The sequence below is a fragment of the Botryllus schlosseri genome, chromosome 2 (genome assembly GCF_051294905.1).
Source record: "Botryllus schlosseri isolate E-star chromosome 2, Bs_hap1, whole genome shotgun sequence".
NCBI classification, from domain to species: Eukaryota; Metazoa; Chordata; class Ascidiacea; order Stolidobranchia; family Styelidae; genus Botryllus; species Botryllus schlosseri.
The window spans coordinates 20,133,814-20,146,145 of NC_137237.1; the positions used below are offsets into that span (position 1 = coordinate 20,133,814).

A 12,332-nucleotide genomic window follows, 5' to 3' on the forward strand; every position below is an offset into this window, starting at 1 on the left:
TTTTGGAGCGTGATTGTGCAACGATATAAGACAAACCGGCTTTGTCCTGATCAGCTTTTGGCTTTTGGCACATTTGCATATAATAAAGTAGTGCGGCGTAAAGGTTTGCTCGCACGCTGGTGCCAACGCCGGCTCGAAGAATCCACTCGATAATATCCTTCACAATAACCTGTCGAGATAATGTATATCAAAATTACAAGGTCGCATCCAGGAGGCAGCAATTATGGCTTCATGCAAAATTAATCGGCACATGATATCTAAAAAGAAACGGCGAATATAGAAAATAAAATCAAGATAACGATCAAAAGCAATATCAATCCCAATCCATTCGATCGTGCGAAGAGATGGTCAGTAACAATGTAATTCTTTGTAGTATTATTTTCACTACATGAATATCGGTACACTTTTAGACCTCTACTTCTACAGAACAGTATTTGAAGCAAAACTACTCACTTTTTACACTTCGGATTTATTTAAGTAGACAATAGTTTTTAGAAAAATTTGCATCACTTGTGCAAGTAAAATTGTCACAACAACTGAGGGAAATAGCCCTTGTTTCATTGGAACAGAATATGTTTTTTTCATATCATGCCACGCCATGTCATTAGTCTTTGCTAGCAGTGATGATCAGATGATGTGTCATTCAATTTCCAGTAACTACCTACTCTTTTGTGACTACAGTTCGACCGAAACTACTTTTTAAAAGTACTTTTCAGACGTCTCACTTTCCACTTAAAATAGTTTTGTCACATCTTGGAAATAGCTACTTGTACCCGTCATTATTTAGACATTTACTGTATTACTTCTAGTTCTACTTAGCACCAATGCAGACTACTTTGATCACTTCTGATCTCACCCACCCGAAACATTGATGAAGATCTAACACGACGGGTATCATTTTTACCAACAAATGCCGCGTCCAAATAGAACACAAACTACGGTCGAAACTGCGAAAGAAAGCAATTGTTTAGGAAAAAAATCAGAAATTTGCTCACTTGAAGTGAGCTGGCTACGTTTGCCGGGATGGTGGCGACCGGCCCGCCGTGAATAATTTGCGACAAGTTTAGGTCCTTACACGCGGATACGTCAGAAACGAGGCCGGATCGTCTGAAATTGTATGCAAAATTTAAGGCTCTGTAGAGAAATCTCAAAACTTTGATACAGCGACAAAAAAATATATTCATATCGTCAAATTAAATCTCCTGAAAACTTTTTGACACTCTCATCAGTACATCTGAACGTCAGTAAATACTGTTAGCCAATTTCAAAACATGGAAAAGTTTTGTCGTTGAAATGCAAGAATGGCAAGTAAACAGACTCATGAACGCCATATAGCAACATACAGTAAACGGTAACACCAGGGTTGCGATACTGTCCTCAATTCTCAAATTTTTAACCTGATTTTGATGAAGCTACATTTTCCTTATTCATTAGATTTGTTCTTATTGTGACATGTGTCGTCTGTTTGCCCTTATTTTCGGCAATAAGGTCATGATTAGGACGAAGTGTAAATTAACATGTCAAAAAGGCCATGGACGGTGATAATAGGACTGGATAAAAGTGTTGACCTTTCTTTATAGTCATCAGCCACTCAAAGTGTTCGGCTGTTGATAGCTTTTGATCAATGTCGACGGCAATCCTGGGTGGATAAGAGAGACACATTCGACTCAAGTCTTATGTCCATTTATACCCAGACGTCCTCTGTAACTACTTTGGCCACCCAAGTTTACCGAGACCAGAACGTCTATCCAGCCTCATTCCCTCACCTTTGGCCTTCGCCGAATCCTTGACTAGCGAAACAACTTCTCAAATGCGTAATCAGAGTGAGACATATCGGCGCTACGGGCGCTGTCAACTCTGCCATAGCATCTGGATGCAATACGCGACACAGCAGCTCTTGCAGAATATCCAATAGTATCTGAAACAAGTCAGCTGCTTATCAAGATTTAGTCCACGGTCACACTAAACGGTCGCCACCTGTTGCTTTGCGTCTTTGCTGATCAAGTCCGCCGGGCAAGCGTTGAGAGACACTTGCAACGTGTGGCGCCACGCGTTTAACAGCGCCAGCTTCGAGTGAACGCTTTGTCTGGTCTGGTTTCTTTCAATGGCGGCGCGGAGTATCTCCTAAAAACGCAAGCGACACGACAATCAGCCTAGACTCCAGACCAGGTGCGAGGCAAATCTAACAACTCATAGCTAGGACTGGGGACAACGATTCGGGTTGAGTATTGATTGTAATGATTTGAGTCGAGAATTAGCCTAAGAGTCACTTTGTTCGAGTACCAAAATTATAAATTCTTTTTGACAATGAAACATTTCGACACGGTCTTCCCGCCAATGCACCTTGCAACTTCGGTTTATCAAGGGATCAAAAGCATGTAGCTGTAGCCTGAGGCTACGCATGTTTGCAGAAAAGATGATTTTCCGCAAGTGTAACTGGCATTATTGCCTTCGCAATCGTACGGAACATATTTGAACTTTGAAATTTGCTCGAACTATGCATGATGCCGTAGTGAACGGAACCCGAGTGTCGAATCAGACAGTTCTAGAATCTTATGAGAGAAATCGCGCAGACAAACTTATACTGACGGATACCAGACTTTGCAAAAAAGACACAAAGCTACGATCTAACCTCTACATCACGACTGGCGCGAGCCCGCCTTTCCACATCGTCGTTTCCCTGCAGCGCGCTAACGTTGGCCTGCAGCAAATCGCTCAGAGCCTGCAAGACAAAGACAGTTTACGGAGCAGGCCTAGACGAAAACACCACTCACCAAAGTACCTTCAGATCACAATAGACAAGCCCGCTGTCGTCGGTGGTTTCGCACGACCGCATGGCGCCTTCCACGTGGTCCAGGACAAATTCGTCGAGGACTAGAGGCTCGGGAAATTCCTGAAAAGCAATGTCAGACATGAAACGACATCGATCGATTTTACTATCGACAAAAATCTGAAACGGAGGCATCCAAATTAGCCATCGAGTCCAATAAAACTTCTGCTAAAATACAAAAACTAGCCATTTCCAAGATGGTCAAAGTGGTCATCGTTGGTACTCACGTAGAAGTTGACGCAACGTCGTAATTTTCTATTCAAGTAGAGATTTCCAAGCAAGTAAAAAACCCGGGCCTCGATACATTTCTCTGTATTTTCCAATACCCAAATTAGTTTTTTTTCTACGAGGTATCGCCGTTCTACGTAACTAATTGAAAATACAGACCACAAATCTAATGCATGGATAGCAGGTCGATTGAATCGATGAAAATGACTGAAATCATTAGCGGTTGAAAACCGATCACTTGCTTGAATAAAATCCAATTCCTCCAGAACGCGGAGAATCAGCGGCAGGTCGTGCTGCGGAAGCGTGGTCCTGCTCATATTCAACCCGGTCACGGATGACATTGTCATTTCCAATCCCAGACCGCCGCCGCCAACGGAGCTGGCACCTAGACCGGGAAACGCGGTGGTCGAATTGGCGCTGGTCGGCATCGCAGACGCAGCCAGCACGGAGGAAGTGTTGCTTTGCTTCTCAAACAATATCTGAAACGACATAAAAGATTTTGTAGCTGTCATGAAGGCGCTCTGCCAGTCATTCGAAAAGCAATACTAAATATATATCCTACACAAGCATTGCTTCATTCTCACAATCCGCACTGAAAACACATCATAGGAGCCGGTGCGTTGTGTGCACAGTAGGGTTGTCCAAAATTTGGAAAATCTTAAAAAGTCTCCGTGATTGTGTCTCATTCTATAGATTATTGATGAAAAACAACAATTAGCCTGAAAGAAGCTTACAGAAATGCCGTTAAGATTTCGGTCAAAGCGTTTGAAAGTAGCTGCTCAAGAATGGGCGTGCCACCGACCATAGAACGGCGAGAAGACTAGTAATCAAACAACAACGGCTCTTGATTGGCTAATCGTCTATGCTCCAATGATCACGCCAGCAGCAGCTTGCTGATTAGGTGTTCAAGAAGTCTGCTACCGGCGGGGATTCTGAGTGCGCATTGTTAGTATTTTGGCAGGTGGTGATTTAAAATTGATTCAGGACATGTTGAGTTACGAAATACATGATGAACACACAACACCTGCTTCACAGAAGCTTTTACAGCATGACTGCTTTATTGTGAAGGAAACGGCTGAAGCCTACATGCCGTGTTTTCATCGAGGTAAAGCAAAGGCGCTCATGCAAGTGTTGAGCGAATTCACCGTTTCAGTACGCATCCATCATCAGTGAATACAAATATAAATAGCTTAACAATGACACTATACTTTGTGTGATCTTATTGGGCTGAAGTTGTAGTATATAGGTGACGTTTTGAATGCTCTAGGGATTAGCGTAATCAGCCGGTTATGCTTGGCACTTATCAGATGCTTACAGCAAATTGAATGCACTTGTAGGCGTTGTTTAAGTCATTAATGAAAACGCAGAAAAGAGGTGGTAATGTACGCACACTCGTACAGGCTATGCTGGATATGGTATCTCAAAGTCCCTATTGATCCCGCTGAAAAGAGGTGAGAAGAAAAGCACAGACTATGCTGCATATAGTATCCAGCATAGTTTGGATATCATATCCAGCATATAGCCTGTGCTTACCTTACACCTCTTTTCTGCAGCATTAGTAAGGACTTTGACAACTCTTATAAAGTGAATTCAATTTGCTGTAAGTATAACTGCCAAGCATAACCGGCCGATTCAGTCGATCCCTAGAACCTTCAAAACTTAAACTATATACTACAACTTGGGTCCAATAAGATCACACATATTAGTCAAGCTTTATATTTGTATTCACTGATGATGGATCCCTTCTTAAACGGGGAATTCGTTCACCACTTGCATAAGCACCGTTGATTTTCCTCGTAAAAAACACGGCACGTAGGCTATATAGCCGCTTCCTTCACAATAAAGCAGTTATGCAGTAAAAGGTTTTGTGAAGCAGGTGTTGTTTGTTCATCATGTATTTCGTAACTCAACATGTCCTGAATCAATTTTAAATCACCACCTGCCAAAATACTAACAATGCGCACTCAGAATCCCCGCCGGTAGCAGACTTCTTGAACACCTAATCAGCAAGCTGCTGCTGCCGTGATCATTGAAGCATAGCCGATTAGCCAATCAATAGCCGTGGTCATAGGCGCTGAACTCTAATTTTCCCTAGGTATGCGGGATCGCTGATGTCACAAAGGGGTGACGTCATAGTGCGTCATAATTGACAAATGAGCGTTCAATATCACCTGTCACTTATATACGGTCACAAAATTACGATAGTATTAAGCAGGCGCGCAGCCTGCCGGCCGCTTGCTGAATTGATTGAATTCATTTCAAATTTACCAAGGTAGCATCAGTTTATTATGGTCACGTGCATGCACCAATGTCGATAATACATCGAGCGGATCAGCATCTTTGTGTAACGGACTCGCACGTAATTCTTGACACTACGACGACACATCACGCTACTATAGGATTACCAGCGAGTCCGACTACGCAGTCAACTCGCCTCGAGAGCAAACGAATACGCATCTGTGGCGACGGTCGACGGCTATTCTCACAAATGGAAAGCCTGTGCGTGCTGGACTCTATTCATTAGTCACTCTGATTTCAGGGGAGTCAGAAGTTTCGATATCAAGAGCCTGCAAGACAATTTTCTGATTGTTCTGTTTTAGTATTAGCGTTAATCAAAATCAATTACGCCGCTGTGTGTTCACGATCAGTATGTATTTTAATCAATTGCGTCCATGTTCAATGTCTGAGCCAGTCTGACATCACAATCTCAGAAAACGGGATAGTTTCGACAGGCGCATCAGATATCATATTCCGACACAGCAGGAGATGACAATCGCCACATTTCGCCAATAGAAATTGACATTTTTAGTAACTCGAACCTTGAGACACATCTTCTGATGGTTATGTTCAAGTATTTGCGGAAATCAAGTACGCATGTACGCTCGCGTCGAACATGCTTGCGGATATTCGATGTCATGAAGTTTCGCGATGTCAATCTTTAATCACAATCGAAAGTCAAAGCATTCTAGGCACGAGACGCGATCGTTAGGCTAGTGATGATATATTTCGTAACAGGCCTATTGCACACGCAATTGTGTAGGCCAACGATGGTATCGTGTGCAGGCCAGCGACGGTATAGTGCGCACTGGGCCTATTCAAGATGCGATTCTCCTAGCCAGCGGAACGGGCTTGATGGAGGCGCGATAAATCAGGCCAGCGACGATTGCAGAGCGCGCGGCAATCAATGACTTCGCAATCATCTCAGCGCGAGATCGCGTTGCGTTACATTGTGCACAAACTATTCTCGCTAATTGGAAACACGCTTCTCGTTAATTGGCCGTGGCCGCGCACAACACTGATAAAATACAACTTACGGAATTGCAACTGAATATTAGCGTCAGAATGGTCATTTCAAAAGGACGGGGTTTTGCTACGCGCGAGAATGTATTGCTGCTGATTTGCTCAAGTGTTCAGCAGCAGTACGAAATACATTGCTTAATTCTAAATCGATCAATTCACCAGCCAGTCAGTTACAGGCCTAGCCTAATTCTGGGTATGCCGCATACCCAACAAAATTCCTAGGTATGCGCGGCATACCTAGCATACCTGAGTTCAGCGCCTATGGCCGTGGTTGTTTGATTACTAGTCTTCTATGGTCGGTGGCACGCCCATTCTTGAGCAGCTACTTTCAAACGCTTTGACCGAAATCTTAACGGCATTTCTGTAAGCTTCTTTCAGGCTAATTGTTGTTTTTTATCAATAATCTATAGAATGAGACACAATCACGGAGATTTTTTAAGATTTTCCAAATTTTGGACAACCCTAGTGCACAGTAAAGTTCAGAAGGGTGCACCGAATGGTAGTAAAAAGTAACACATGTTAAAATTAAAGAGATTAATTGATTCAATTTTTAGTAGTGATCTTGACCACAATGCTAAGGTGTACGAACTTTTCGCCAGGGTTGTAACCAAGTCACAAGGCTCCGAGTCACAAGTCAATCTCACTTTTATAGTTTTGACTCTAGTCAAGTAGAGTCACCGAGTCAAGTCCGAGTCCAAGTCAGCGATCAGAGGGTGGAGTACGAGTCATGGTATTATGACTCGAGTCCGAGTCATTGTGTTGACTGCGTAGTTTCCAGTTAAAGTCTCGTTAACTCACTTTTTATAACTCTGTTTGGTGATATTGAACGGTTCGCATTTATAATTTACTGATTTTTATCACTTTTAGCAGTTTCTGGTTGTATTTTCAAGTACCAGTACCAATAGACGATATCCCAATAGTGTGGTAACTTTGCTATTCTTATAAATTACATTCAAACGTAGGTCTTGGCCGTCTCAGTCTCGAGTCATATGACTTGGTTCGAGTCACGCGCAATGACTCGAGCATAAGTCGAGTCAACACACAGATTGACTAGAGTCGAGTCAATTCCAAATTTTTCGAAAATGACTTGAGTCAAGTTTATTCATCAGAAAACCGTGACTCGTGTCGTTGCAACCCTGCTTTTCGCGGACCAGCAACGAGCTCGTCCTGGAACACCAGCGATCCGCCGATTGCCGACCACTGCCGTAACGGGACATCTAAAGACAAGCACGCATAGCGGAACCGGCAAGCAAACCTGTATCAAACGTTGCGTGTGAGATCGCTGCCTGTTCGCAGCAGTCGAAAACAGTTCAATGGCGGTCGTTCGCAAGAGCCACGATTGCTGGAGCAGAAGTTGATTTTCTTTCACGATTCCTGAAACAAGGCGTCAAACAGGACGCTCGCTACGTCAGCGATAATATTCAGGCAAAATCTCACCTCCTGCTTTGAAAGGCAAATGCTGCAAGTGCCGATATACGAAGTCGTGCGAAGATCTTAAATACCTAGAAAACCCAAGGGTTTACAACATACATGGCCGGCATATTGAAACATTTGCACATGTACAGTCTAGAACTAGATCATGCGTCCTTGAGCTCCATTGATTTTAAATTTGACTTTTCAAAAGAAAAAAAATGAATTTCAAATTTGAATTCGAAGTAAAGATTGGATTTTACGCATGATCTAACGTAAATTCGAATTTTCATAGGAAAAATTGGATTTTACCTTTGGATTTGTAGAACAGATTCGGTATATCCGCGCAGACTGACAATTATCAAAAAATCCAAATAGCTTCCATCGATAACCGAAAACCAGCAAACGCTCCGGCACGAAATCCAACCCAAACTCATACATAATTTTGTGCGTCTCACCTAAGAACGGGACCCGTGGTATCAGCGTTTGCCGACAATCTGTAAACCAGTTGATAGCACAACTCGGCCGTGGCCGGCGTCTCAGTAACGGCCGCGGGCTGAGCGGGCAGGCTGTTTTTCCCAATTTCTTGCCCAAACAGAAGAACCGACAGGACGGAATGTAAGCAAGTCCTCGGAGAGTCCATGATGCCGGCATCCTGCCGTCGAGAAATAACACCTATGTGACGCGCGGTTACATATGGTGGTTAGGACGATATTGCTTTACCTGAAGGCTGGACTTGCATATTGGCTTTGTCAAGTTAAATCCGAGGAAGAAATGCGACAGGTTCGGTGCGGGCAGGTCGACGCAAAGGAGTAGCAAACGGAGTATCGTCAGGCGGCATCGACTGTGGCACAACGCAGTCGGATCGTAATCTGTAAACATTGAATATGAATTGACTGCACAGACTTGGTGCACGCATCCCCACTAACTATGACACAGAATTCCAAAAATACACGAACTCGCGATTTGAATTGAATTGACAACTCCTACCTTTATCATCGTCTTCGTCGATTTCCGGATGTGCGCTCTCGATGACCTCCACGAATCCGTGCAGTATTCTCTGCTTGGTTTTCGTGTCGGAAAGCGTGGTCAGAATCGAAAATACCTCGCGCTGTGTGGAATTCGATATACGACATAGGGAAGATATGATTTCGCTGGCACAAAGCGCCAGACGTGGATGACCGGAGCTGTGGCAAACGTATCTGAAAAGAAAATCGATATGCTTTGTTGACATCGTTCCACGCAGCGATGATCGGTGTATTGTATTTTGTGTATAGCAGCAAGGGTGCACAACTGGACATATGGGCAACGTACAGCCCACAGGATATATCCGTCCAAGGTTTTCCAATTCAGGATACTTGATACAATTTGAGCTAAGCTAAGGTGGGCAAAGAGAAGGAACAGAAAACACCAAAACGCTTACGACGCAAGGCTTCTGATATTCATGGCACTAAATTTCTATCAAGAAGTGACCCACCCTCACATTCCTCACAACATTTGGTAACAGGTGGTATGAAATAGTCATGGTCCAGATATACAAAATTATTTTGGACGATATGTATGGGATCATTTTCCTCGTTCAAGTCCGTATTACTGTTATGGTATTGTAACAGTCGGTACTCAAATACTCTACTTGATGCCTAATGCTCAAATCGGAATAGAACAAACTGGAAACTTGATTTTGTTCAGTCCTAATAAAGACCCATGTCCTAATATCACTTTAGGAACAGGAACACCGAGCAGAATAGGACTTGATACATGACACACAGTGCTCCAACGTCAGTGCAAAATACAACAGTTTCAAGATTTAAAAAAAATAATGATTCAACCAAAACGATTCTACTCCGAGAAGTCAAACTCCCGTCGAGGTAACTTTGTGACGACCGCATTCGCCGAACTTACTTTGTGATGGTGACGATGTAGTCGGCTTTAGAGGTTCGAGGGTTCACGCCGAGCAATAACTTATCGAGCGTCGTCACCAGGACAGGACATCCGCCTTCCCTCATGCACGACAAAAACGAATCCTGCAACAAGGAATTCAGAAACTGGTGACGAATTATGTAATGACAGTAACTCATTTTTATTATCATTATATTATATATGATTGTAAAGTATTATGCGAGAAATTGTCACAACAACTGGGCGAAATAGCTCTATCATAACAGTAACTGAAAATAAATTCGAAAATCGCTGCTATCTGTATCGTCATTTGTTACTTTGCAGCACTCACAAATTCAGTAGTTCTAATTCTAATCTAATTAAGGAAAGATGAAAATTTTCTAGTTGTAGAAGTCTGCTACCAACGCCCAACCTGAAGGTTTAAAGCGTGCTGTATCAATCGCAACGCGAGGAAGCCGGCTTCAAGCAACGGCTTCTCGGCGGCCCGGTCCACATAAAACCGATCGAGGTACGAAACACAATTCTCGGCGACTTCCATCACCTGACAAAAACAAAATCTGTCACGCCGCCGCACATACAAGGCGCGACCAGAAAACTACCGTTTTGAAAAAGTTTCCTTCGTTCATGACGTGCAGCAGCAGAAGGTATCCGGGCGGTTTGCCTTGGTTTTGCGACATAGGGGCGGCGGCGCCTAGCGTGCTGTTCATCGACATGTTGAAAGAGTTCTATAAGAGTGATTGCAGGTTCCTAAAACCAGCTGCTCGAAAGTAATGCAAAGCAACCGACAAGAGAATGACGCCGGGTCAATAGTAAAGCGGGACAAAATCAGAGTACCAAGTCGAGTATCGGAGTACCGCCAATTATGACATAAAAACAGCGAGACGAGACTTGGAGGTGTTCAAATACGTGTTTTTATTATGATCACAAATTAACTTATGTCACAGACTCTAATAGCAAAAATTGCCACTCAGATTCGGGCGCACGAGAATCATTGTGCCCAGCCATAGTCAGAAGCCTTCAAAACATCACTGATCATAAAGATTGACAGGCATTCCGAGTCAACCAGAGTCACACCAAACTCGGACAACTCTTAGGGCGGAGTTCGTAAAGTTAGCTTACCCGGGAGAATGCTAATCGTCCGATTAAAATTGTTTAATTGCGGCGCATAAAGTTGAGTAAGATTTCGCGCGAGGGTTGTCCAGAGTCGTCTGGTGAAATTTTGAAATCCAGTCAAGGAGAACTCAGTCAGCCACGATTAACGGTTTTTAATCAGGCAATTAGCATTCTGCCGGATAAGCTAACTTTATGATCACCCACCCACGGAAACGTCGTTTTGTGATGAGGATAAAAAGGCATCAGTAACTCGGTAAGCTTTATGCATTTCCAACAGAGCCAACAGCAAACGGACACCGTTCAAAGAGCACTAAAGACGACACTGAAAACGGATACAGCACCTGGCTCATAGACCCGGCAAACCTCGAAAAGCTACTTTCGACAGGTTTTGCATCTGCGCTGAAATGCTCCGGATGCGGGACGTACTGCTCCAGCAGTTTGATGAAGATCCTTAAACTGTCAGCGGCGACCTGCAACAGTTTACCGTCACGAATAAAAGCCCATCAACGTTGGCATAAAGTATTTTTTTGTCAATCGGTCGTCTCTCAACACTGGTTTCATATCAAACGGGCGACAAATGAACATTGTATAGATACTCCCCCATTATGAATCGGGCTAAACGCAGCAACAAGAGAAATCAATGTCTATTTACAAAGATGAAAGCGTCAAAACAGTGCCCAATGCCTAAAAGCTTGAAATAGTGCCAAAAGGTGGAATTAGGCACCCTAGCCTTCCGATTGGCAACACTGGACGACACATTCTTTACCAAATTTGTAAAAAAAATTGCAGACTAACAGGAAAACATTCACAGTTAGCGATACAATACCGCCACATCCCACTGCTAAACAGCTTTGCAACTCTTCGAGTATCAAGTCAAAACCATAGCCACCTCATATTTCTCTTCGACTCTTTTATACGACCTCGACATGAACTTGAAGAACACGTGATCCACCGCGAAACGTAAATACGGCTCGAATCCGATAGCGCGCGATCCCGATATCAAACTAAAACGAAAGCTGACATGAGAAGGTCTTGTTGACAAGACAAAGTCACGATGTACTTGACGAGGTTCTCGGCATCAAGCAAGGAGCCGGTCAGCTTCAAGAAGGCGCGGGTCATGTGATATTGTTCTTCTCGAGCCTCCACGTCTTCCAGCTCGGCGGAAATCGACCTTCTCATCGCAACGGCGGCTGAAAAGATGAAAAATTGACCGAAGGCTTGAGCATATCGGGATTCGTAAAGCTTTGATCTGCTTTCACCGTACCAAACTACTGATTACTGCACTTTCGTGTCGGTTTTGGCAGTCAGCTTCATATCAACATTGCACAGCCTCTGATTACATCAAGAATTGGTTGAAGTAGTAACATTGTTGATATTCAAGTAGTAGTAGAATAGAAGTAGATTTATACACAAGCAGGTGTAGAAGTAGTGATTCCCGAGTCATCTCAACACTACTTCAATTGGAAGAAGAAAATGCTAGATCTCTAAAAGTACTAAAGCAAGTGTATGTGTTCTATACCTTATATGGGCAGAATTTGGGATCTATTGAGTC

The 12,332-nt window shown here is 43.4% G+C and overlaps 2 protein-coding genes across 3 annotated transcripts in view; one reads left to right on the forward strand and one right to left on the reverse strand.

The window, feature by feature from the left end:
- Positions 1–12,332, forward strand: part of LOC145434080 (histone deacetylase complex subunit SAP30L-like) — a 127,625-nt gene that overhangs the window by 90,303 nt on the left and 24,990 nt on the right. The window lies entirely within an intron of this gene.
- The window catches only part of LOC145434067 (nuclear pore complex protein Nup205-like), a 43,522-nt gene that overhangs the window by 15,229 nt on the left and 15,961 nt on the right, over positions 1–12,332 (reverse strand). For both annotated transcript variants that reach the window (XM_080311351.1, XM_080311350.1), the window contains exons 15-32: positions 11,841–11,970; positions 11,670–11,784; positions 11,122–11,250; positions 10,267–10,392; positions 10,080–10,208; positions 9,671–9,792; positions 8,759–8,970; positions 8,492–8,640; positions 8,227–8,423; positions 7,796–7,860; positions 7,614–7,732; positions 3,301–3,537; positions 2,783–2,893; positions 2,633–2,722; positions 1,978–2,124; positions 1,767–1,918; positions 996–1,107; positions 37–169 (exon numbers count right to left, since the gene is read on the reverse strand). In XM_080311351.1, the coding sequence (XP_080167477.1) occupies positions 37–169; positions 996–1,107; positions 1,767–1,918; positions 1,978–2,124; positions 2,633–2,722; positions 2,783–2,893; positions 3,301–3,537; positions 7,614–7,732; positions 7,796–7,860; positions 8,227–8,423; positions 8,492–8,640; positions 8,759–8,970; positions 9,671–9,792; positions 10,080–10,208; positions 10,267–10,392; positions 11,122–11,250; positions 11,670–11,784; positions 11,841–11,970 (2,475 nt within the window). The remainder of the gene's footprint in view (positions 1–36; positions 170–995; positions 1,108–1,766; positions 1,919–1,977; positions 2,125–2,632; positions 2,723–2,782; positions 2,894–3,300; positions 3,538–7,613; positions 7,733–7,795; positions 7,861–8,226; positions 8,424–8,491; positions 8,641–8,758; positions 8,971–9,670; positions 9,793–10,079; positions 10,209–10,266; positions 10,393–11,121; positions 11,251–11,669; positions 11,785–11,840; positions 11,971–12,332) is intronic.